The sequence below is a fragment of the Saccopteryx leptura genome, chromosome 12 (genome assembly GCF_036850995.1).
Source record: "Saccopteryx leptura isolate mSacLep1 chromosome 12, mSacLep1_pri_phased_curated, whole genome shotgun sequence".
NCBI lineage: Eukaryota > Metazoa > Chordata > Mammalia > Chiroptera > Emballonuridae > Saccopteryx > Saccopteryx leptura.
The window spans coordinates 34,961,447-34,987,738 of record NC_089514.1 but is presented as its reverse complement, the minus strand read 5'-3'; the positions used below and the strand labels follow the sequence as shown (position 1 = coordinate 34,987,738).

General features: G+C 39.9%; 1 protein-coding gene across 1 annotated transcript; it reads left to right on the top strand.

Annotated features, from left to right (window-relative positions):
• On the top strand, positions 1-25,454 carry STEAP4 (STEAP4 metalloreductase). The gene is made up of 5 exons (XM_066353744.1): positions 1-91; positions 16,678-17,135; positions 18,188-18,715; positions 20,407-20,571; positions 22,572-25,454. The coding sequence occupies exons 2-5, from the start codon at positions 16,680-16,682 to the stop codon at positions 22,833-22,835; spliced, it is 1,413 nt and encodes a 470-aa protein (XP_066209841.1). The 5' UTR covers positions 1-91; positions 16,678-16,679; the 3' UTR covers positions 22,836-25,454.
• The last annotated feature ends 838 nt before the right edge of the window (positions 25,455-26,292 follow it).

Here is a 26,292-nt window from a genome sequence, read left to right as displayed (position 1 = left end):
GCGCTGGAAGCTTCACCCTCCCAGCCTGGCCAGCTGTGCGCACAGCTGCTGCTGCCCAGACGGTAGCAGCTTGGAAGCACCCCTCCCACAGGTGGGTCATGTTGCTGGCTATTTGCCTTGTACTTTTCGCCACAGGGCCCGCCTCCTTTATCTGCTTCAGCCAACCTGGAGCCTCGCCTTTCAGGACCCCTGTGCCCGAGTTCGCTGGCGCTGGGAGAAGGTGCTGGCAAACTCCCCATCCAGCCCGCACCCTCTCCCGGTAAACAGCAAAGGGTGTCGCGCAATCTGTTAAGCAATTTAGCAAGCGTCTAGTTTCCTAGCTTTTTAATCGCTTATCTCTACACCAGAGTGCAGAGGAAAAAGACTTCGGAGTTTGGATTCCTCTCTGTATCTTACTTCTGGATTAAAGCGATCCTGTGGTGCCCGCCAGGAGCCTGGAAGAACGTGGTTTTGGCAATCTCTGCAGTTTCAGACCTGAGGTCACTGCTTGACCAAGAGCTGAAATTCATCCTGAGATATGTAACCACTTCCATCCTTGATCGTGATTTAAATTTCTTTCTATAAGCTTGGCAGTTGCTTTTCCAGATAAATAGTATTTGAAATGTAATTTATTCCAAAGAATAAATAAAGCCTTGGTTCTGTTTGTCCAGAGGCAGCAAAATGATAATTTTCCTCTGGATGGTAATTCAGAAACTTTCTTTAAAAGATGACTGGTGTGATGGAAAATGAATTGGATTGGGAATTTGGAAGGGGGTTGGAATTTCTTTTCCTACTTGTAACTAGAAGCTCAACACTTCAGCCTCAGTTTCCACATATGTAACATAGAAGACTATTGGACCAGACAATCCGCAAAGCCCAACTCTAACTAGGTGAAAATCCATGACTAAAGATGCTTGCAGGTTTGAATATTTTTTACAATCTTCTTATTAATTCTATAGGTATAACCAAGTAATTACTCTCTTCATAGTAATGCAGGTTTTGTTTTTACGCAGTAATGGAAAGAGTCTCTTCCCATACAAGAATCTTAGACTTTACCACATTTATCATTCAGAGAGTATTCTCAGTTTTCAAAACCTTCAGCCTTGCTATGTGAGACTGTCCTATTCCCTTTAAATGGCAGTCTCATAAATGCCACTCACATAGGAGAACATTTTTTTCTGATACAGTGGATGTAATTTAATAAAATGGCACATTTATCTGAAGTAGTAAATTCTTTGAGATATGGCCTTTTGCAAAGCCCCAAGTTTTTGAGAATGCTGTGATTTAGCACGGTATAAAATTCTACCTGCGTGGCAAACACTGCCAACGCATAAAACAGGATAAAGCACTCCCTATTTGTCAGGCTTCGCGGTTTTAAAGTAAATAGTACATGTGTGTAGAGAAATTGGGCAATAGCACTTTCTTCATCTGGCAACGTTTGTGGTTCTGCTGAATAAAGTTCACACAGCAACCTGAGGTTCAGAAACCAGCATGTACAAGGCCTGACCCAGAGCTTAAGAATGGTTTCCAGCCTCTGCCTTGCGTAAGCTTGCTAACTATTGTGAGAAGTAACCAAATAAATTTTTATAAGGCTGTTACTAAGTTGAAAACCCTGGGCGTTGAGCCTTGTTGTGAACAGTTTTAAGAAAAAGAGGTCTATCTGTCATAGATTTTCAAAATCAAAGAAACCCTGAGCAGTCATTCTAAACTTCCCTGTCTCCTGAAGACCCACCCTGTAATACTCTACCATTATTAATGCAATTATTAAAAGGATGTAGATTATCCTTTTAAAGTCTCCCCAGTAGCTGACCCTGCAGTCACCCTTAATTACACAGTTCACCATTTCATGATCCTTACCATCTAGTTCTCTTTATAAGTCATTTGAATCTTGTCAACTGCTTTTAAAATCTTAAGAAGACTAATACTGGCAAAAACAAATTATAATAATACAATCATCCTTCAAACTTGAAGACTTGCTAAGGCACCTTGTAGGTGGTTTCCTTGGGGTTGTCCTCTGAGGAAGAGATAGTTTTCTTAGTGACTGCATCTATACCTACCTTTACGTCCTAACATAAAAATCTAGGATAAGAAGGTTTTCTGAATGTAATTTTTTAAAAATAGTAGGCCAGAGATAGTAAAAATAAGACCTCGGAAGTCACCTGTTTGCTCTTTGTGCATCCAAAGAGAATGGGTCAATACTTAGAAAGACTTCCTGAGAAGTTGCACATGATATGTCACATACTCAAAATATTTTGAATGACTTTTGGCCATTTGCAAAATTATTTGAATTAACACTTGTTATTGTTGAGAAGAAATCAGTTCTGGAAGGAATAAAGCTAGATAAATAACTAAAGGATGATTAATGCTTAAAATCGCATGACAAGAAAACGTGTGTGTGTGTGTGTGTGTGTGTGTGTAGTATGCATAAACAATTTGTTTCCAAAATCATTAAGAAAAAGAGAACAAAGAATGCTTGCACTGTTTAAAAATCATCTTTTAGGTCCTGGTGAGTGGCTCAGTGGATAGAGCATCAGCCTGGCATATGGACATCCTGGGTTCAATCCCCAGTCAGGGAATATAAGAGAAGTGACCACCTGCTTCTCCCCACTTCCCTCTCCCCCTTCCCTCCTTCTGCCCCTCTCACAGCCAATTGATTCAAATGTGGCCCCAGGTGCTGAGGATAGCTCCATTGGAGCACATCAGCCTCAGGCAGTAAAAATAGCTCAGTACTTGAGCATCAGCCCCTGACAGGGTTGCCGACTAGATCCTGGTCAGGGAGTGTGCGGGAATCTGACTCACTTTCTCCCTCCTCTCAACGTAAAAACAGAGAAAAAAGAAAATCATCTTTTAGAAATATATCACTAGAAAGAATGCAATAGTCTTCTGGAACTAATATTTCTACTGTGATGAACTAGGCAGGACACAACCATCCTAACTTAAATGCTTCTCCACAATGCTCTAGACTTGTTTATTCAACTATGTGTGGAGTGCTCTTGCCCAATTGTACTTTGACAGTAACATATTTCTAAAGAGTTTGAAGAGAAATATGTTTATTTTAAATGAAGATTGCATGCTAAATCATAATGTCAGGATGAAATTAAGTTCACAGTTTTGAAAAGTTAAGAACTAGCATTCTGGGTATAAAGAAAGCTAAGAGGTGATCTGGTGTAACGATATAGTACCTGCCTAGGGGATTATTGGGACACAGGCTTTGGCCGTGGCTCCAAATACTGAAGGGGCTCCAATCATGTCCTCAGTGGTGACTGTACCAACCCTGAGGGGCATGGGAATAGGAGGGGGCCTCAGCCATCAACAGTGATTATGCATCTTTCATCTATGCTTGCTCTTTTTATAGGGTGTGGAAACAGCTTTGAGCCAAGTTCAATAGTGGCTGAAGTGATGTTGCACAGATTTTGGTAAATTTTCTTGTCCTGTTTCCCAGGCAGATCAGTGCCCCTTCTCCGGCCTGGGATCCACACTGGCCATGCCTCTGCTCAGGGCCTCACACGCTGTATTACGGCCACTTGGTTAGGTTTCTCCGTCCTCCCCGAGATGGAGTACCTGAGGACCAGGAGGGTCTCACTGATCATTGCATCCCTGTGCGTAGCCGGTGCCGGGCACAGAGGGGCTGGCCAGTACATCTGCTGGAAACAGGAGCTCCTACCAAGATATCATTGGTAACACTGATTTTTATTTTTGGAAGATGCTGCTCATTATGGGGATAGTAAGTTATGAGCATCGGTGTCCCCTGTACTATACTAGTTAATACATCATGTGTCCAGATTTTAATTTTCTGCCATTTGAGAAGAAGCATGAGAATGCTTGGTACATAAAGTGTTATAACTACTTTTTTTTTTAGCGAGAGACGGACAGATAGGGACAGACAGGAAGGGAGAGAGATGAGAAGCATCACTTCTTCGTTATGGCACCTTAGTTGTTCATTGATTGCTTTCTCATATGTGCCTTCACGGGGGTGGGGGGGCTACAAGCAGATTGAATGACCCCTTGCTCGAACCAGTGACCTTGGGCTCAAGCCAGCAACCATTGGTCATATCTATGATCCCACACTCAAGCCAGTGATCCCGTGCTCAAGCTGGTGAGCCCGTGCTCAAGCCAGATCAGCCCTCACTCAAGCTGGCAACCTCAGGGTTTCAGACCTACGTCCTCTGTGTCCCAGTCCAATGCTCTATCCACTGTGCCACCACCTGATCAGGCTATAACTACATTTTTAAAAGGAAAAAGAAACTGCAGAAACCTTGGTGTTTCTTCTCATTAACCTTAATTTTAGTAACCCCATTATTGCTATACTGGGTAAGTTTCATAATAAATTTGTAACTATAATACATAGAGGAGTGTAATTCATTCTAAGAGTAATTCGTTTTCAAGAGTGACATAATGCAATTAAGGCATTTAACTGAGGTCATAAAAACTGGAATATTGAGTTTCTAAAGGTTTTAATTAGTTTAACTTAAGTAAAACATTTAGCTCTTCTGTAATCCCTCAGGGCATGTCATAAGATATAAGGCCTATTGAATAGTTCAAAAGAAAAAGTTAGATGAAAATCATTCTTGTAAAAAATTATTATGCTTCTAGTTATTTCTTCTTCAGTTAAAATGATTCCTTCATCCCTTTCATTGCGCTGACATAGGTGCACAGGTGGGATGGGGAATGGAAGGAGATCAAAGAGAAAGCAATTAGCAGGTTGCTAAGTGGTTCATTACAGTTAACAGTGAGAAGATGCCACTAGCTAGTGATCTTAGACTAAGATCCCAAACTGAGGGGTTTTTTCCTTTTCTTTTTAAGGAATGTGTGGAAGATGTGTGTTTGGGGAAGTGTGTACACAAAAAGGTCCCTGAATGTATGTCCCTGAGGAGACCACGAGTCTAGCAGTGGTTTCAGATTCACAGTCCAAACTGTATTAACTCCATGTGTGGGGTGGGGCGCATCTGGCACCTTGCTTGGGGCGAGGAGCCACATGGATTAAGAATCTAGGAGTCTTCTGAGAAGGGAGGTCCCTACGGAAAGAGATTCGGGCCTAATGTGCAGAGACAGGATTGGGAAAATGTATCATCTGGTCAGCCCAATTATTTTCCCATTTCCACAGTTCCATGCCAGAGTTCTGGGGAGAAGTGAATGAGAGACAGAGAAAGACCCAGTAACATAAAAAATAGCTTTTTAAGGGGGAAAATGTCCTGGTTGTAGCATTTGCAGATTTCCATGATGTGAAAACTCCCCTTCACGGCTGATTTCAAGCTCTCAACTGGCAAGCTGGCTCTGGCCACATATCTGAAAAGAACTAAGATTGAAATCCTAGGTTGTTTCCTTAGAAAGTGTTTATCCACCAAACACTGCACCCAGGCTTGTTTATCAGAGTAAAACACAGAGAAGGGCAGAGTCTCCAGAGCACTTTCTCTCATGAGCTAAGAAACCAGCAGCTGCCAGGCCAGCCCGGACCCCACAGGTCACGCAGACCTTGGCAAACATTAGGCCCTGTGGCCACTGGGAGTCCCTGCAAGAGCCGGAGTAAAATGGAAGAAAATAGTATCCCCAAGAAGATGAAGGAAACTGTATTCATGAGAACATGTGAACCACCCCCTGGAGATTTCTAAAAATGGGAAAGAGATACTTGGAAGCACAATGGAATTCTCCCACCACAGGATTCAAGGGGAGGGTTCAAAAATACAGCAGAACTGCTCTTATCAAGTATGTAGTAATGCCTAGTGGCCTCAGTGTAAAAGTAAATGACTATTCACAGGAAATTACTTTAAACAAAGTTAATTCAAAATTGAAATGATTAAATCACTTTCTAACTATCTCTGATTACAGTAGTACTAGAAAGCAAAACCTATTAATTTACACTAAATATTAAATGAGTTGTTGTAATCACCAAATTATCCAATAAGCAATGCTCATGTAGTGTGTACAAGCCAGATGCCACTCAATCATTGAAAGTTGTTTTTCTGAAGGTGACAATCCAGGTCTTGGTCATGAGACTGAATCTTTGATGAACCACAGATATCAAAGAAGTTGTTCAGTAATTAGAATGTAAATGGAAGTCAAGGTGAATACACTCAGACATAACTGAACCCCTGACCTTGTTGTTATGAGTCCCAGGCTTTAATCGAATGAACTAACCAGCCTCAACAGTGGATAATGAGCTTACCTGATGAAATTCTTGGCCAGGAAATCAGAAAATAATTTTCATTTATCTTGACAGATGGAGTTGAGATCTAAATGTGAAAACATACATATATTAATAATATTTTTAATTGAACTAGAATTTCACCCAAGAACTTAAATTAAAAATGTTTCTTTCGCCCTGGCCGATTGGCTCAGCGGTAGAGCGTCGGCCTGGCGTGCGGGGGACCCGGGTTCAATTCCCGGGCAGGGCACATAGGAGAAGCGCCCATTTGCTTCTCCAACCCCCACCCCCCACCCTCCTTCCTCTCTGTCTCTCTCTTCCCCTCCCACAGCCAAGGCTCCATTGGAGCAAAGATGGCCCTGGCGCTGGGGATGGCTCCTTGGCCTCTGCCCCAGGCGCTAGAGTGGCTCTGGTCGCAAAAGAGCGACGCCCCGGAGGGGCAGAGCATCGCCCCCTGGTGGGCAGAGCTTCGCCCCTGATGGGCGTGCCGGGTGGATCCCGGTCGGGCGCATACGGGAGTCTGTCTCTCCTGTTTCCAGCTTCAGAAAAATACAAAAAAAAAAATTTTTCTTTCCCTAAAGCACAATTAAAATAGATAATATAGAACTGTATTACTCTGCTGTCCTGGTAATTCATTTGTTAGTAAGGAAATGTTACGAATAGGATCATTTTGGTTGCCACCCAAGCCCGAGCTAGTTCTGATTATTAGCAATTCATGTGGAAGCATCTATCCCCACAGAACCTCAATGTAAAGGTTATAGTTAGTTATGCCCTTGTGACTGGATCAAATTGTCCAAGGTAAGATTATTTCCTTTTGTGTCATTCTAGTGGGTGGCATTAAAACTAATCATTAGTAAATTAAGTTGCTGTGATGCACATAACATTTTCTCATAAAACAATTGAAATAATCACTTTTATCGCAACAAACCTGCAGAGGTCTCTTTATTTAAATTAAGAGCTTTAAATGATATATTTCTGGTGGTCCTATGGCTCTTACAGTCAGAGCTGCTTCTAACTACAAGGCAAAAATAAGAAATATCCTGTTATATTTTCAAATTACATATAGACTGAAGATTGAACCATCTTAAAAAAAAGAAAGAAAAAGAATAAGAAAATCCACTGATTGTGGGCACAGTCTTTATATATACTGTCGTCAGTCTTTAAACCAAAGTCCTTTGATTTTGCTACAGTAACATATACCTTTCAATAAAATGCTGTATGCTTAAATGTAAACCTATTTGCTTTCCCTAAAGAGCCTTGATCTCACTAAATAGATAAATAACTCAATGAGAAAATGAGACAGGTTCATGTATTAGTTTAGGGTTTTTTTTTCATTTTTATTTATGAATTTCTAGCAAAAGAGGAAGGGGGAGAAAGAGAGAACAACATCAATATGTTGCTGTATGTGTCCTGATCGGGGATCAAACCAGCAACCTCTGTATTTCGGGACGATGCTCTAACCAACTGAGCTACCCAGCCAGAGCTAAGCAGTCTTTTTTAAAAATAATATATAGTTTTTGCTTTCCCATTGTCCCTGGTATATATCAAAATAAATGTTCTGAATCACAAGGCGGCTGGCATAATTGCAGAACACCCTCCTGTCCTAAACTTTGTGATGAAATAAAAACATATTTAATTCATGGGTTACAGCTCATTATAAATATACTGTCAAGTTATGTTGAGCTTTCAGGTTGAAATTCAAAAGGAATAGTAAAACAGGAAGAGAGGAAGGACTAAAAAATAAACAAAAAAAACAAAACCTGTTTACGGCATTAAATTAAAATGAAAAAATCCTATCACATCTTACAGAGTTTAGAAGAGTCATTTGTATTCTAACTCCCTGGAAGCTGCCAAATATGACTTGTGTGTGTGCTCCAGCACCAACGCATGAGGGGTGTCCAAAGCACATACTGTCCAAGGGATTCAAACAGCTTGTAGGAACAATCATTTCAGAACTTAAAGCTGAATTCTCAAATGGAGAAAGGGGCAGAATGTCTGTAATAAAGGTGTCATCCAGATGATAAACGAGATACTGTCTGGCACTATGTGAGGGTGGCTATTAAGGAGGACAGGCGTAGATACGTGGATGGATTTAATCAAACTGCCTTTGTGGGAGACAACTAACTGTTCGAGGTTTCCTGGAGAAAGTTACAGGCAAAGCTTACCTGCAGTCTGACACCAAGTCCTGTGTCTGGCTCCCTTGACCCTTCGAGACCAGGTTCAGATGGCATGCAGATTCTAGACTCTCAGACCTGGTCAGTGATTACTTAGGGGAAAAAATGGAAAGCAGATAAAATGTTTCTGCTTTTGCTGCATCTCCTTATAAGCTCATCAACACCCTGATCTCCCGCTGCCTTCCTCCTCCCACAGCTCCTCTTCAAAAAATAAATCCTTATCTTTTTTCATTCCCAGTGGTTCTTGGCCCTGGGTGCTCCTTAGTATTGACTGCTTGTTTCACTTGGTTTTTGCAAAATGCCTCAGCGCTCCCTCAGACCAGCTTCTATAGATTCAGAATTTCAGCAGGTGATACCGTAGCCTTTAGTAGCTGCCCAGCTGATTATAATGTGTGACCAGAGACGAGAACCACTGAAAGCTAACAGGTAATGGTTCACTGTCTTGGCTCTACAGTAGAATCACCTGAGGAAGCTTTAAAAAAGTAAAATTTTAATTTAAAAAGCAATGCTTAGGCTCTACTCGGCCAACTTAGTCAGAATCCCAAGGGTCTGGTCATCAGTATTTTGCAAAAGCTCTCCCATGATTCCACTGTGCACCAAGGTTGAAATCCACTGGTTTCTCTCCTAATCCTTTGCAGAGGTATTGCATTTTTTAAGGCTTAGTGGTTCTAAGAAATTGTTTCGCTGAGTAAATGAAACACTGGAAGGAGTGCCAGGAAGACTTCTGTCTGTACCACCATTCCCTTCTCCTTCCATCCGCTCCAAACCAAACCCTGTAGGGTGGGCTTCATTTGTCTACTTACAATTTTATTAAGGTCCTCAGCACACTAGTTCTATTACTCAATAGTGTGTGTGTTGTGAAGTTGATAGTGTTGTCTTAAAAGTTGGTTTTATGATCACCTCCAAATCTTTTTTGTCAAACATTTTCTGCATTATTAGTTCGTATATACATGTAAAATTTGGTGTACTTAAAAACCAATAAGACTAATGTATATAACTAAGGTTGAATCTTTACATAAAAGAACTTATGACTTATTGTATTTCATTTGTATGTTTTGTGGATTTCTCAGAATAAAAGATATAGGAGGAATTCATGAAGGCTAATATTTTCTTTCAGGCTCATCTGCACCAGAGAAAGGAAGATTTTTTTTCTTCCTTTCTTCTTCTTCTACAAATGGTCTTATATACATAAGTATTTATATGTTTTCTTCTTCATTCTATGAAAGCGCTGGAGGAGACAAATAGCCCCTCTTCCAAGAGTAAGGCAAGAAAGTGCCACCTTTTAGAAAGGGCCTGACTGGGTTGTTGACCCTCTTCTCCTATCTAAGAGGAATGGGGAATAGGTGTAGTCCAGAACTGGGGAGGCAAAGGGACATTTTGTCTCTGGCTGCTGATACACAGGACTCTAAAATTTTTACTTCACTCTATTCTCCAAATGAGATTTATGCCTGTACAGAAATATACTGCTAGGATGAAAGTCCATCATACAATTTTAACTTTATATCTATTTATCAGGTATCTGTAGATGGCTATCATGCTTTAGTATACAATCAATTCATATTTTAAAACAGCCTGGGATAATCTCCTAAACAAAACAAATAGGTTACGTTGCATTTTTGCATATGTGAAAAAGCATTGATTTGTTAACTATAAGCTATATATCTATATGCCAAGTATCCTAGAACTTATATTGAAAGACAAAGCAACTAGAATATCTAAAACAGTTCTGAAAATAAAATAATAATGTGGGAAGAATCTATCTACCCAATTTTAATACTCACTCACTATATAACTATGGTCAGAGGCAAATGGTAGACACATGGACCAATGGAACAGAATAGAGAACCCAAAAACAGACCCACACATGTGTAGACAACTGCCTTTTTACAAAGGTAAAAAGCAAGTCAATGAAAGAAAGATGATCTTTTTAACAAATGACAAGGAAGTAATTAGATATTCATATACAAAACAAATGAACCTTGGCTTAAACCTCACACTTTATACAAATATTAACCCAAAATAGATAATGGATTTAAATGTAAAATATAAAACTATAAAACCTTTAGGAGAAAATATTGAGGACCTAGTGTTTAGTGATGAAATCTTAGACATGATATCAAATGCACAATCCATACACACCCAAAAAATATATATTCAATTTCATCAGAGTTGAAAACATTTTCTTTGTGAATGACCCTGTTAAGATGATGAAAGAAAAAGCTACAGACTGGTGAAAAATTTGTGAAAGCATATATCTGACAAATGACTCATATCTAGTCTATATACATAAACATTCAAAGATAAAAAACAAACAATCCAATTAGAAAATAGCAGAAGACATTAAGAGACATTTAACTAAACAGGACATGCGGGCAGCAAATGAGCAAATGAAAAGGTCCACTTCCATGGATTGCTACTCAGCAAGAAACAAGGTCCAACTACTATTGATACAAGCACCAACTTGGATGGATCTTTTTTTTTTTTTTTTTTTTTTTATTGTATTTATTTTTAATGGGGTGACATCAGTAAATCAAGATACATATATTCAAAGATAACATGTCCAGGTTATCTTAAAGTTCAATTATGTTGCATACCCATCACCCAAAGTCAGATTGTCCTGTCACCCTCTATCTAGTTCTCTTTGTGCCCCTCCCCCTCCCCCTTCCCTCTCCCTCTCCTCCCTCCCCCCGTAACCACCACACTCTTATCAATGTCTCTTGGTCTCACTTTTATGTCCCATCTATGTATGGAAAAATGCAGTTCCTGGTTTTTTCTGATTTACTTATTTCACTCCGTATAATGTTGTCAAGGACCCACCATTTTGCTATAAATGATCCGATGTCATCATTTCTTATGGCTGAGTAGTATTCCATGGTGTATATGTGCCACATCTTCTTTATCCAGTCATCTATTGATGGGCTTTTTGGTTGTTTCCATGTCCTTGCCACTGTGAACAATGCTGCAATGAACATGGGGCTGCATGTGTCTTTACAAGTCAATGTTTCTGAGTTTTTGGGGTATATATCCAGTAGAGGGATTGCTGGGTCATAAGGTAGTTCTATTTTCAGTTTTTTGAGGAACCACCATACTTTCTTCCATAATGGTTGTACTACTTTACATTCCCACCAACAGTGGATGAGGGTTTTTTTTTCTCCACAACCTCTCCAACATTTGCTATTACCTGTCTTGTTAATAATAGCTAATCTAACAGGTGTGAGGTGGTATCTCATTGCAGTTTTGATTTGCATTTCTCTAATAACTAAAGAAGATGAGCATCTTTTCATATATCTGTTGGCCATCTGTATTTCTTCCTGGGAGAAGTGTCTGTTCATATCCTCTTCCCATTTTTTTATTGGATTGTTTGTTTGTCGTTGAGTTTTATGAGTTCTTTGTATATTTTGGATATTAGGCCCTTATCTGAGCAGGTGCTTAAAAATATCATTTCCCAATTAGTTGGCTGTCTGTTTATCTTGTTATCAATTTCTCTTGCTGAACAAAAAATTCTTAGTCTGATGTAGTCCCATTCATTAATTTTTGCTTTCACTTCTCTTGCCTGTGGAGTCAAATTCATAAAATGCTCTTTAAAGCCCAGGTCCATGAGTTTGGTACCTATGTCTTCTTCTATGTACTTTATTGTTTCAGGTCTTATGTTTAGATCTTTGATCCATTTTGAGTTAATTTTAGTACAGGGGGACAAACTGTAGTCCAGCTTCATTCTTTTGCATGTGGCTTTCCAGTTTTCCCAGCACCATTTGTTGAAGAGGCTTTCTTTTCTCCATTGTGTGTTGTTGGCCCCTTTATCAAAAATTATTTGACTATATATATGTGATTTTATTTCTGGGCTTTCTATTCTGTTCCATTGGTCTGAGTGTCTATTTTTCTGCCAATACCATGCTGTTTTGATTGTCGTGGCCCTATAATAGAGTTTGAAGTCAGGTATTGTAATGCCCCCAGCTTCATTCCTTTTCTTTAGGATTGCTTTGGCTATTCTGGGATTTTTATAGTTCCATATAAATCTGATGATTTTTTGCTCCATTTCTTTAAAAAATGTCATTGGAATTTTGATGGGAATTGCATTAAATTTGTATATAGCTTTGGGTAATATGGCCATCTTGATTATATTTATTCTACCTAACCAAGAACAAGGAATATTCTTCCATCTCATAATGTCTTTTTCGATTTCCCTTAACAATGGTTTATAGTTTTCATTGTATAAGTCCTTTACATTCTTTGTTATGTTTATTCCTAGGTATTTTATTTTTTTTGTTGCAATCGTGAAGGGGATTATTCTTTTGAGTTCATTCTCAAATGTTTCATTGTTGGCATATAGAAAGGCTATTGACTTCTGTATGTTAATTTTGTATCCTGCGACCTTACTGTATTGGCTTATTTTTTCTAGAAGTATTTTTGTGGATTCTTTGGGGTTTTCGATGTATAGGATCATATCATCTGCAAAAAGTGATACCTTTACTTCTTCTTTTCCGATATGAATGCCTTTTATTTCTTTGTCTTGTCTGATTGCTGTGGCAAGAACCTCTAGTACCACATTAAATAAGAGTGGAGAGAGTGGACAACCCTGTCTTGTTCCTGATTTAAGGGGGAATTGGATAGATCTTAAGGGCATTATTCTAAATGAAAGAAAAAAAATACAATAAGAAAAGGTTACATTTTTATGGGGGTTTATTTATATAACATTCTCAAAATGATGAAATTATGGAGTTAGAGAACAGATCGATGGTCTGCAGGGACCAAGGGAGGCAGAGAGGGGTAAGTATGACTGTAAAGGGTGGTACCTGACTAGCTCTGTGCCCTGATGACAGCAGTGGGTACAGGAACCTGCACGTGCAATGAAATAGCGCAGAACTCTGCACACACTTGCACCAATGTCAGTTTCCTAGTGGTGATTCTGGACGAGAGCCATATAAAATATAATCATTGCAGGTGTTAACTAATGAAGATCTGAGGAGGTAAAACAGTTTCAAAGTTTATTTGGAGTCTTTAAAGTTTTGCATCTCTGATTCAGGTAACAACCCAAGCTGCCCTCCAGAGAAAACAAAGGCAGGGTCTGTAAAAGCAAAAACCACAGAGTACAATTCTTTCATGCAAGTGAAGGGTTGCTGGCAGGTTAACAGGGACTGGTTAGTTTCCATATGCAAATGAGGGGTACCAACTACAAGGAAGAGGGCCAGTCTGTGTGTGTCCACAGAGCAGCTAGGTGTTTGTGAGTCATCCCGGAGCTGAGTTTAGCAACAGGTTCAGCAACTTAGCAGCTCTGAGGACTGAAGCGCAAGGAGTGCTAAGATCACACTTCCTTCACAGCCTCCCGACTCTAATCTATATGAAGTGACTCTCTTAGCAGTGCCTGTTCTGTTTTATTTTTTTCCATTATCGGAGGAAATGGTGAAGGATGCCAGGGACCTCTTGTACTAACTTGACAACTTTCTGTGTGTCTATAATTATTTCAGATGAAAAGATTTCTTTGTTGTTAATGTCACTGATTTGTTAAGTATAAGCATTTTATATATACAATCTTTGTAATCCAGTTTGGGCATCCCATGATTTTCGTATGCTAAAATCCTCTGAAGCTGGAAATGGCCTCTGAGGTCTGAGCTCTGGGAGGTAAGAGAAGTAAACACACCAGACTGGCCCTAGCGTCCTCATGGGAACATCCGAGAAGAAGGCTGCTTCAGGTCCCGAAACATGGCGGTGGGATCTGCGGACATAGGGAGATAATGGGAAACACTTTAAATGACCCCACCTGGTCCCTCTTATCGCACGCACGCACAGGCACGCACGCACGCACACACACACACGCACTTCAGTGGCAGCAGACCATGGCTTTCACAGTCGTTTTTGCTATTTTGGCATCTGTGTCATTGGTTGCTTATCTCTAACGCTACAAACACCTTTGTTGGATCACATTACCTGTCTGCCCTCTTCTCAAGGAGCCTCTCCAGGAAATGCTTCCATAGGAGGGAAAACCAGTCCACGGGATCATGCAAACCAGGGGATATTCTTATTGTGTTTCCTGTTAGGTACCTGAGGTTCATAAAGAGCTGAAGGAAAGAGAGGAGACCACAATGTTATGTTTCAACTATTTTAACCATATTTCCCTTAATAACTCTGCTCCCTATTTGCCCCCTTTTCTTATTTTCTTTATTCCTTTCATCCTACAGCAAAGAGTAAAATAAGACTAGGGAACATATTTTGAGTCTTTAAACAAGAAACCTTACTACCTCCCTATATCCATGTTGACACAAGTGAGCTATTTTGAGTTACAAATAGTCTGAAATAGGCGTAACTTCCTTCTTTACGTAGTGCTTACTGTAAAATGATTTCTCTTATGGTTTAGAGTATGAATACATCTCTTTTTTACATACTGCTATTACTAGGGTATTTTCCCAAGAGTAAGGAAGTAAATTCTTTCAAATAATTACTAACTTTTTACTTTTTACATGTTATTTCACCATCCTACTTATTTTATAGTAACCTCAGATTTGATCATGGTTTTTCTTCATAAAAAAATAATCAAAACAGCATGTTTTCCTGGGTTGATTAGCAAGCAGAGCTACGACAAAGGCTTGTGTTCAGGTTCCGTAGTTCGTTAGGGGAGTGATTTCAGGAGGGCAAGCAGCACAAACCAGGGAAGGTGGCAAAGGCAGGAAGAGGGCGCGACGTTGGCCATTGCTACCGATGAGTGGTGCTCGGATCCAGCAGGGCCTTCCGAGGAGCCTTATGAAATTTGTCAGAGCTCTGTGCCAGAAGATGAAAAGGAAGCAGCTATCTATGGAGTCCTCAGTCTTATTGGTCTACGGGGGTCCCATAAGTTGGACATGTCTTGAGTGCTACACAGGGACAGGTATCAGAAGGGCCCCAGGGCGAGAACCAAGAGCTATAAGATGTGGGGCTGCAAAGTGAGCCTCTGCTCAGCCCTGGAAGCTGAGCAGCACTCAGTTGCTGCCCAGGGACTGGGCACAGACCAGGAGGATTTGCTGTGGAGCCCGAGAAGTGGCCAATGGAATAATCCACCTGAGAACTTCTCTAATTTAATTACTATATCTCATTCTGTTAAGTCATCCAGTGATATTTAATATCTCCTTACTGCTTTTGTATCTGCAGTATGCCCAGTGATGTCTCTAAAGGTGGAAGAGTAAATAAAGTAAATTTTAGTGGCTGGGGTAACAGCCCAAGTCTGTTACATGAGATTGCCAAGCTGCATTTTAAGAGACAAATATTAAAATAAAATGTAAAAGAATTACAATTGGGAGAATTTGAGACTTAGCTGTTTTTGCATCTCTATTTTGATAAATTCCTATTCTCTTAAGCCATTTCATGTAAGGTTTTATTTATAAGAAAAAAGTGAGACAGAAGTTTCTTAAGAATTATTGAAAGACGTTTCAGATAAAGTTCATGAATGTCCAATAAATACAGTTATAGAAGCCTAATTAACCCTTAATTTACAGAATTTATATAAAGACTATATTAATTAGATGACTAATAAATTGATAGTAGATTATGAAGTAATCTATTGATAGCTAATTTATTATGTCTCAAAAACTGTTTTAACATCAACTAAGTCATTTGATCCTTCTAATGTCTCCATAATAGGTACTATTAATTTCTCATTTTAAAGATGATGGCACTGAGACACAGAGAGTTTAGGTAACTTACCCAAAGTGCCAAGGCTAGTCATAGGTGGAACAACAATAACAAATAAAGAGTGCTGTGTAGTCAATATCTTCATTGAAAAAAAGTTTATGGAAGGTTAGAACAAATGAATGTGGTGGCCAAATACTCAAAATAGACCCCAGAATCACTCTCTTTGCAATTATTAAAGTGATCCAAGTGAGAATATGTCAGTAAAGACATCACCCATCTCATTAAAGAATACCAGCAACTATGTCAAATCTGTATTTTGCTTGCAAAGGTTCACTCTAATATAACAGAGAGAAATAATGTAAGTGGATATATTATTATAATATATTATTATAATATAATATTACCATATTAATTTTATAAAATAATATAATAGGATAAAAGACTAGAGAAGTGAGAAGATAGGCAGATGGAGAACTTTTCAAACTCTAAGTGTTCTATAAATATAATATCATTGCAAAACGTGTGCATAAAGTATCCACCAGTAAATGTCTTGATTTTTTTACTGCATGTTTTTACCTAACAGAACCTTTTCATCAATGATTTTGTTAATAAGACACATAAGAATACATATGACAATTTTTATTTCTTCCTAATGCTTTGGGGAATCCATTAGAAGCTTAAAACAACATCCGTCAACCACTGTTTCTGAGGATAATAATTAATTGTTCCACTGCCCAGAGCACTCATGTTTTATTGGGTATTTGATTTATCATTATCTTTCAGTCATGGAGAAAACGTCTGCTGATGTGCTTCCCCTTACAATGGTGTCTTCAGAGGAGCAAGAGACCGTATGTATTTTTGGAACAGGAGATTTTGGAAGATCGCTGGGACTTAAAATGCTCCAGTGTGGCTATTCTATTGTTTTTGGAAGTCGAAACCCTAGGATGTCCAGTCTGTTGCCCAACGGTGCAGGAGTCTTGAGCTATTCAGAAGCGGCCAAGAAATCTGACATCATAATCATAGCCCTCCACAGGGAACATTACGATTTTCTCACGGAACTAACTGAGGTTCTCCATGGAAAAATATTGGTCGATGTCAGCAACAACCTCAAAATCAATCAGTACCCAGAATCTAATGCAGAGCACCTCGCTGAGCTGACGCCAGGAGCCCATGTAGTAAAAGCATTTAATACCATCTCAGCCTGGGCTCTCCAGTCAGGAGCACTGGATGCAAGTCGGCAGGTAAGACTAAACAATGAATTTTCTTTACACTCAACCTTTAGAAAGTGAATGTTTTTTGTTTTGTTTTGTTTTGTTTTGTTTTGACAGTCAGAGAGAGGGACAGATAGGGTTAGACAGATAGGAAGGGAGAGAGATGAGAAGCATCAATTCTTTGTTGCAGCATCTTAGGTGTTCATTAATTACTTTCTCATGTGTGCTTTGACTAGGGGGCTACAGCAGAGCGAGTGACCCCTTGCTTAAGCCAGTGACCTTGGGCTTCAAGCCAGTGACCATGGGGTCATGTTCTATGATTCCATACTCAAGCCAGTGACGCCATGCTCAAGCTGGTAAGCCTGTGCTCAAGCCAGATGAGCCCGTGTTCAAGCCAGAAACCTCGGCGTTTCAAACCCAGGTCCTCTGCATCCCAGTCCGATGCTCTACCACTGTGCCACCACCTGGTCAGGCTAAAAAGTGAATGTTTTAATGTGAACTTACCTCAAAGATTCTAAACTATAATTCCAAATTAAAATATCCACTATTTCATTCAGCTAATAAGCTACATGAATAGTTTTCTTGGGCTTAGCCAAGTAAGGTAATCAGTTGTGATTTATTTCCCACTGTCTGCACTCTCTGCTTTGGGACTGATAGAACCCAGTGATGTCAGTCTCTAGCAGCCTCTCAATAGAACTAGAAAATAACACAGCTAAAACTGTTGATAGATATCCCTTCCACTCCCATTACCTTATATGAGCCTATTTCCTTTATTCTCTGAGATTAGAAGCACTCCATAAGTGATGTGGCACCCACCAATACAAAAGAAACATCAAACTACTCACACTGTGAGGCCAAGAAAAAGGCTTGTCCCATCAGTGTGATGTGCCTGAAACCATGTAGTACTTACCTATCCAACAACATGTGTAAGTCTAAATCATCATCTCATTAAATATGGTGATGCAACATCCTTGTTGGTAAAGCAGTTCGCTACAAGTCCTGGTTCTAAGCAGTATTTCTATTGACCTTCCAAATAATGATTAAAGGAAGAATAAACACAAATACAATTCTTTCCAACTCAGGTGCTTGTCTGCGGGAATGACAGCAAAGCCAAGCACAGAGTGATGGATATGGTTCGTACTCTCGGACTCACTCCTCTGGACCAAGGATCGCTCATGGCAGCCAATGAAATTGAAAACTACCCCCTGCAACTGTTTCCAATGTGGAAGTTCCCCTTCTACTTGTCAGCTGTTCTGTGTGTCTTCTTCTTTGTCTACTGTGTTATCAGAGACATCATCTATCCTTACGTTTATGAAAAGAAAGACAGCACATTCCGCCTGGCTATTTCCATTCCAAATCGCATCTTTCCAATAGCAGCACTGACTCTGCTGGCCGTGGTGTACCTGCCTGGTGTTCTTGCTGCCATTCTGCAGCTGTACCGAGGTACCAAATACCGCCGATTCCCGGACTGGCTTGACCACTGGATGCTTTGCAGAAAGCAGCTTGGCTTGATAGCACTCGGGTTTGCCTTTCTCCACGTCCTCTACACGCTTGTGATTCCTATTCGTTATTATGTACGATGGCGGATCGGAAACCAGACCATTAGCCAGGTAATTCTCTCCTCATTATAACTCTCTTATTCCTTCAGTCAAAGAGGTATCCTGCTACAGGATACTGTATTCCATTTTACAGTTATAGAAAATCAGTCTTCTAAGCATCTTTATTTTCTAAAGTATCTAGAATTCGACACATCATGTCTGTTTTTGGCTTTGTTTTTGAGTGAATCCAGTTGAGATCTCATATAGACATTGTGAAGGAAAGAAATATTCCTAGGTCCCCTTGGGTCCAGAACCGTATTCCCAGGACTGATGGGATCCTGACAAAATGACAGGTTTGAGAGCTCAGGACACCTATGGCACCTACCTAAATTCCTTTGAGACACAATCAAGAAACGTAAACCAACACATTTTCAAGCTCTGGGTTTATGCATGCTACTTCCCTTTGAAAATCAAGACCGACCATCTGGAAAATAAGTCCACATGTAAGACATGTGGACTGTTCCCACATGTGTCACAAAAATGTAAACAAATTAACAAAAGAGTGCTTATAACCGCATTAATGTTTTTTAATTGTGGAATTGTCCTCAATTGTTTAGTTTTTTAAGCAAATGGCAAATAGTACTTTCTGCATAAGTAAAAAAAAAAAAAAAATCATAGAATCAACTCCAGGAGTCTAAAAGCAACCCCACAGGAAGTGCTATATATACATCACCACCAGTTAGGAAATGATTGGTTTTGACCAATATTACTTCAGTCTCAGAGTTATTTTGTTAGTCAGCAACTCAGTGATGGTGCTTCTGTGGGTTTCTCTCCATTATTCTCCTCACAAATACATGGGAGGTCCTTGACTAACAATCACACTGAAGGGACCAGGTTTCCCTCAATCTGTCGTGTGAAAGACGCAACGCTGTACTGCATCTATAGACATGAAGGAACCCAAAGTTGTGAATAATTAGCATAGACAGCAGAAAAACAGAATCGTGATGTCATCATTTGAGAACATCAAGTTTTGCTTCAGCAACAAGAAACCATATGGTAAAAAAGGTTTAAGTAAATGTTTACTTTGTTTTAGGATTTACAGTGTCAATTAAAACTCTGTATACAGTTCCTAGAATTAACTATTACAATAAAGTCCCAGCAGAACCAATTACTTTTTCATAAAAATTAAAATTAAAAAATTTAAAAAAGGCCCTGGCCGGTTGGCTCAGCGGTAGAGCGTCGGCCTGGCGTGCGGGGGACCCGGGTTCAATTCCCAGCCAGGGCACACAGGAGAAGCGCCCATTTGCTTCTCCACCCCCCCCTTCCTCTCTGTCTCTCTCTTCCCCTCCCGCAGCCAAGGCTCCATTGGAGCAAAGATGGCCCGGGCGCTGGAGATGGCTCCTTGGCCTCTGCCCCAGGTGCTAGAGTGGCTCTGGTCGCGGCAGAGCGATGCCCTGGAGGGGCAGAGCATCGCCCCCTGGTGGGCAGAGCGTCGCCCCTGGTGGGCGTGCCGGGTGGATCCCTGTCGGGCGCATGCGGGAGTCTGTCTGACTGTCTCTCCCCATTTCCAGATTCAGAAAAAAAAACAAAAAAACAAAAAAAAATTCTTAGTGTAATTTTATCTACAATTATTTTCAAATGATTATTAAGAAATGTCATATTACTTGCCTTAGGTGAAGAAACCATGTTTTCAGTCTTTTTTGAAAGTTTAAGCAGTTTATTTTTTAATGTAATTTTTAAAAATTGCTTATAATATTTCTTAGGCAATATCCAAGAAGGAAAATCCATTCAATACCACGTATGCCTGGCTGAATGACTCCTATCTGGCCTTGGGAATGCTGGGGTTTTTCTTGTTTGTCCTCTTGGGGATCACTTCGTTGCCATCAGTAAGCAACGTGGTCAACTGGAGAGAGTTCCGATTTGTCCAGGTAAGGACCTCAAGACTTACTCTACGTTTAGTGCAAAATGAGTCTGGCTTTACAAATATTCTCATTTTCTTCTCATACCATGCATGAATTGTCATTCTGCTCCATCACTTCTCTAGCAATCTCATAAAAATAGCAACTGAAATCAGTTCATATTCGAAAATGCACCCTGGCTGGTGATAGACTCAATCGGAGTCTGAAAGACCAGTGTAACAGGCTTTATTGAGAGAAGACCTGCCGGGCTGTCTTGTAAGGGAGAGCACCCCCCGGTTCTCTAACAGGTAGGGTTAAATAGGGGATTTAAGGGTGGGGGCTGGTGGTCATTAAGGAAAAATGTAGCTTTTAGTGATTTATGTAAGATTAATTGTAAGTAAACTAGGGGACCTTCCAAACCCGAGTTAGTCACCCAGATGCCCAGGGGGTAGTGACATGGAACATCCAGTTTGTCAGTGTCTCTCTGTCCACTTAAGGGAGGAGGGGTCATGGCCCCCACCTGCAACCTTATCAGCCGATTGGTCCAGTGTGTGGAAGTTATGGGTTCAATTCCCAGCCAGGGCACAGAGGAGAAGTTCCCATATGCTTCTCCAACCTTCCCCTTTTACTTTCTCTCTATCTCTCTCTCCCCCTCCTGTATCCAAAGCTCCATTGGACCAAAGTTGGCCTTGGGGCTGAAGATGGCTCTATGGCCTCTGCCTCAGGCGCTAGAATGGTTCTGGTTGCAACAGAGCAACAGTACAGATGCACAGAGCATCGCCCCTGGTGGGCATGCCCAGTGGATCCCAGTTGGATGCATGCAGGAATTTGTCTCTCTGCCTCCCCGTTTCTCACTTCAGAAAAATACAAAAAAAAAAAAAAATAGAAGATCCTAAAGCCTGGTACCAAAAGGCAGAACTCATGATGGTTTGACTCCTAGCAAGGTACCCCTTGCTACAAGCCTGGAGGGAAAAGCACCAGCAACTACTGTACTTCCTGTGTGAAGATGCACTCAGTGCAAGGTGAACAGAAACCCAGAGACAAAACATTCTACTTCTGAAAATCAACCTTAGACTAGGACACATTGATATATAAGCAATATAATGAAATGAAGTATAAAACTTTAGAAACAAGCTATGCTAAGCTGTCATCATACCAGACTCAATGCTGGTCTGTAACAGAGAAGATCTGTTTTTTACATATATCAACCACCAGATGCCTCATTAAAGGGTTTTTTTAACTACTCTTATATACCAGTGGTCCTCAAAGTGTGGTACCAGGATCAGCAGCACCAGCAGCACCTGGGATCGTGTTAGGTGCACAAATCCCCAGGCCCTCTCAGACCTGATGAATCAGAAACTCTGGAGGTATGACCCAGCAATTTGTTTTAACAGGCCCTCCAGATTATTCTGATGCACGTTCATAGTGAACCAATATAGAATAGGCTGTTAGTAATTGATATTAGGTTTGCATTTTATAGAACTATTTGTATTTCAAAAGCCTTACAGTTTCTTCCAGGGACCAAAAGCAATCAACATTTTCTCATGTTAATGCCTTTATTCAAGACATGAAGATAGGAAATAAATATTGAGCTTTTGTGATAGAAATTAGTTAGTGTGTGCTTTTAGTCAGTTACATATCCTAACAGAGTATTTCCTGAGGACAGATAGTGTCTCATCTCTGAACCCCAGAAAAGCTAATCTAGGAAAGCATTTACCACTGAGAAAGGAGGCAAGGCGCCTTATTCATTCTAACTCAAAGGAGTTTACTCCTGGGAAATTTTCCTATCCGCCAGGTTAAGATGAAACCAGCATGTCATTTGTAAATACAATCTTTTCTTAATAAGATATTTATCATCGTGAAGGAGGGTTAATGCTTTCTTCACAAGTGTTCTAAAATGATAGGTTTCAATGGTTTGTGGTTGTTGACAAATATCCTTCACTGGCTCAGAGTGTTTTTGCTCTGAGCAAACTATGTAACACTATGTAAATAGTGTTAATTGACATATTTTTTGTTTCTTGCTTTTATAGTCCAAACTGGGTTATTTGACCCTGATCTTGTGCACAGCTCACACCCTGGTGTATGGTGGAAAGAGATTCCTCAATCCCGCCAATCTCAGATGGTATCTTCCTTCAGCTCACGTGATAGCCCTCATCATTCCCTGCACCGTGCTGGTCATCAAGTTTATCCTCATCCTGCCCTGTATAGACAAGACTCTCACACGGATCCGCCAGGGCTGGGAGAGGAACACGAAATTTTCACAATCGCCATTCAATGCAAAAACAGATATTTAAAGCAACGTTGGATTCACCCAGAGATCTGAATTATATATTCAGAGATGAATAACGGGCTCAATAAAGACAACGTTTTTCCTCCACCAGGGCCTAAAGTTTGTGAACAGTGATGGACAGGTTGCCTGGCTTTGAGAAATGGGGAGATTGGAAGAGAACAGCTCTTTACCTTTGGTTGGTGATGAATTCATGCAGGTCCGGCTTCTCGCGGAGGCTGCTGGGCTGAGATCCCGATTAGCCCTGTATCTGCACACTCTGAAGCATCTAGTGGGCACCATGCATAACCAGAGTCCTGCAAATTCCAAGGGAAGTACATGCAAATGTTCCTTCTTTCGTTCAAGAACTGAGTGGAGTGAAAATAAAAACAGTTAAAATGGTGGGCACTGATAAAGGCTTTATTAGGTGTGTGTGAAGATGAAAGCCAAATGAAGTAAAAGAAATGAGGTTTTTTTGTTTTTTGGACATGAAGGTGATTATAAATATTACCATAGTAAATTATGAGTTAAATATGCTCTTTGATTTTTGTTTTACCAATAAAAGTGTGTATAGGGGAACAATTTTATAACACAACAAAATACTACAATGGATTGAAGTATGGGCCAGATACAGTATATGCAAATCTATACAGTTGTCCAAAGATCCCTTCTCTACAAGAAAGGTTGGTTAATATCGAAGGATACCCACTTGGATTTTCTCACTGTACAATGAGCAAGACAGTGTTACTAAAAGCCCTTGAACAAAAAGTTCAAGTAAACCAGAATATCAGATAGCAAGCTAAATAAATGCTGTAAAGTTGCACTAGATTAGGTTTGGTTTTATTTAGATATTATATTATGCTTTGTAAATAATATATTCCAAAAGTTTATTAATCATCTAAGAAATGGATTTCTAGTATAAAACAGAAACTTCTATAATGTGTCATAGTTCATTGTAAGTTCAAGCTGTGAAATAATGAATAATGGAAGTGTAAGTGAGAAGGATGCAGGGATGAGAGAGAATTCTGGGAAGAGTAAGGGGCAGACAGGTGTGAGCAGGAGTTGTGACGTGAGACACGGTTCTTTCTCAAATGCTCACTGAAATACAAGATGAGTCCATTTTTCTGTGCTGATATTTCTATTTCCAGGATGACCTTCACTAGATTAGCCTTCCGACACATAAATGGAGCTAATAGAAGCCTTATGCACGATCTTCCTACATACTGAAATAACCAAAAGGCTTTTGGTTTGACATTTTCACCTGCTCTGTCAATATCATTCTGTTTTCTCCTTTTTACTTTGATTACCATATAGTCTACATGACATGACATTATACAAAACAATTAAAGTGTATTAAAGCATTATCTGTAATCCAGAATATTTTTCTACAAAACTGTTTGAAAATAGTTCTATCTATACTGTATACTCAACTTTAGATCCTTCTTCACTAAAGATATTATCAGCTTTGTTCTTAGTTACATGGTATATGTATTTAATTTATAGATGCATAATATTACATCAAATGAGCGTTTATTAACCACTGCCTTAATAAAACATGCAGGTTATATTCATTTTTTTTTCTAAAACAAATAACATTTCAGAGAAGTCCTTAGCACTTACATCTTTTTTCCTTATTTCTAATTATTTCCTCAGAATGCTGCCAAGAATTGGGATTTAAAAATTAAAGAACTTTTAATAGTATTTGATATATATTGCAAAATTACTTCTAAAATGACCTCAGCACTATCATTGGTAATAGATAGGGTATTAGTTTCGTCATACCCTTTTAGCCCTTGTTTTTTATTTCAATCTGTGTTCACTAAGAAGTTACACAGAACATATCAGCCAGTAATTTATCCTTGATCCACCCACGCAAAGACATAAAGTATCTGGAAGACTTTGAGCAGAGCTGTGGTGTGTGCTGCCCACCCTAGACCATCAGTGGGAAAGACAGGAAAACTGCCACTACTCATCCACTCCATTTTATGCCAAAGAGCCAAGCGTTTCAGAGTTGGAGACTGCCGTTGGCTAGAGAATTGGTTGAGTACTATCTAGTTCTAACTGGGTTACAGTTCATCGCTAAAAATAGAAAATACCACACCTAGGCAACAAAGCTTTCCTGGAGTAAAATAGACTCCACTTTTATAACCTAGTACAATAAAAATGCTCTACCTGCGTACTTAACAAAAGCTTTCCAAGAAGCTAGAAGTTAAAGAGCGCCCCCGGGTGGTTTTGAAATAACACTACACTGGCGGTCCTGACCCTCAGTGTCAACTGCAAAGGCTCCAAAGCCCATCAGCTGACCAGAGAAGCCAATTTCCTTTCCCTCCCTCCCCAAACTCCTCCCACCCCAAACCGTCAAACCAATCTGACCACCCTAACCCAGCCAACTCCTCCAGTTTATTTAAGGTGGAGAGAATAAGTTTGGAATAGATGAAAATAGTGAATTCCTTTTAACAGAGCCAAATGGATCTACATTAAAAAAAAAATTTTTTTTCTTCACTACTGGTGTATTTCATGTATTCTAGAAAAAAATTTTAAGCTCATATGCCGTTTATTTTTGTATGTTTTCCCATGTTAAAAGATGACTGCTTTTGTAAATGTATACTCATTAAAAATTATTTTTAAATGTATTTTTGTTTTGTTTAATTCTGGTTTTAACGCATCAGCATTACGGAAAAATAAGGAAAAGGAGAAGGTGTTACAAGGGCTGGAAAGCACACGAAAGGACTTTCGGCCTCATGTACTGTATGCCGGAGCTCAGTGAGGAGACTCGCTCCAATATCCCGCCTGTTCCAGCTTCACCTGCGGAGAGCGGAGAGCATCGCAGCCTAAACTGACGGGTGTGATTGTACCTTCCCACTCTGCGCTTGCCTTCTGCCAGGTGGATGCCACCCAGATAAGGCCAATACCTTGAAGAGTGGACTGACTTCAGCTTGGGTTTCAGTCCATGTGACCAGAAGTTAAACTCCCTGCACAACTGCACAACTGCAGCCCTGATGGGTGTTATTATTCTTTCAAAGTAACATAAAAACTGATAAAGAGGGCTGTCAACCTAGAGTAAGCTAAAACAAATAGAAAGGCCCTGATTCAAAAACTACTTTAATTAGAAATTGAAAGTCCTCATTGTTCAAGGATCACAGAAGAGCCACTATACTGAGGAATGTATATAATGAATTTTACCTCTGGAGCTCCAAAGATTCGGGTCCTCCTCCCCAAATCAAGGTGGAATGGCATTAAAGGTGCTACACACAGCTTTGTTCTGCATCACCACAGACATAACCTATACCACCCCTGTCTAATATTCACACACCAAAAATATCCTAATGTAAACCTGCTCTGATACTGTACAACGAGTTAGGATCACAATATAGCAAGATCGTCTGCTCTTCTAAAGATATGTCTTAGAATTTAGGAAAGAGAATACGTTACTCTTTTTCGCATTGCCTTTCCTGAAGCTCAAGGCAAACACCTGAACTCTCAAA

Excerpts from the sequence above, each read along its gene's own strand:
- STEAP4 (XM_066353744.1), top strand. The coding sequence starts at position 16,680 with ATGGAGAAAACGTCTGCTGATGTGCTTCCCCTTACAATGGTGTCTTCA. Across the intron at positions 17,136-18,187 it reads CACTGGATGCAAGTCGGCAG|GTGCTTGTCTGCGGGAATGA; the intron begins GTAAGACTAAAC and ends TTTCCAACTCAG. Across the intron at positions 20,572-22,571 it reads GAGAGTTCCGATTTGTCCAG|TCCAAACTGGGTTATTTGAC; the intron begins GTAAGGACCTCA and ends TTGCTTTTATAG.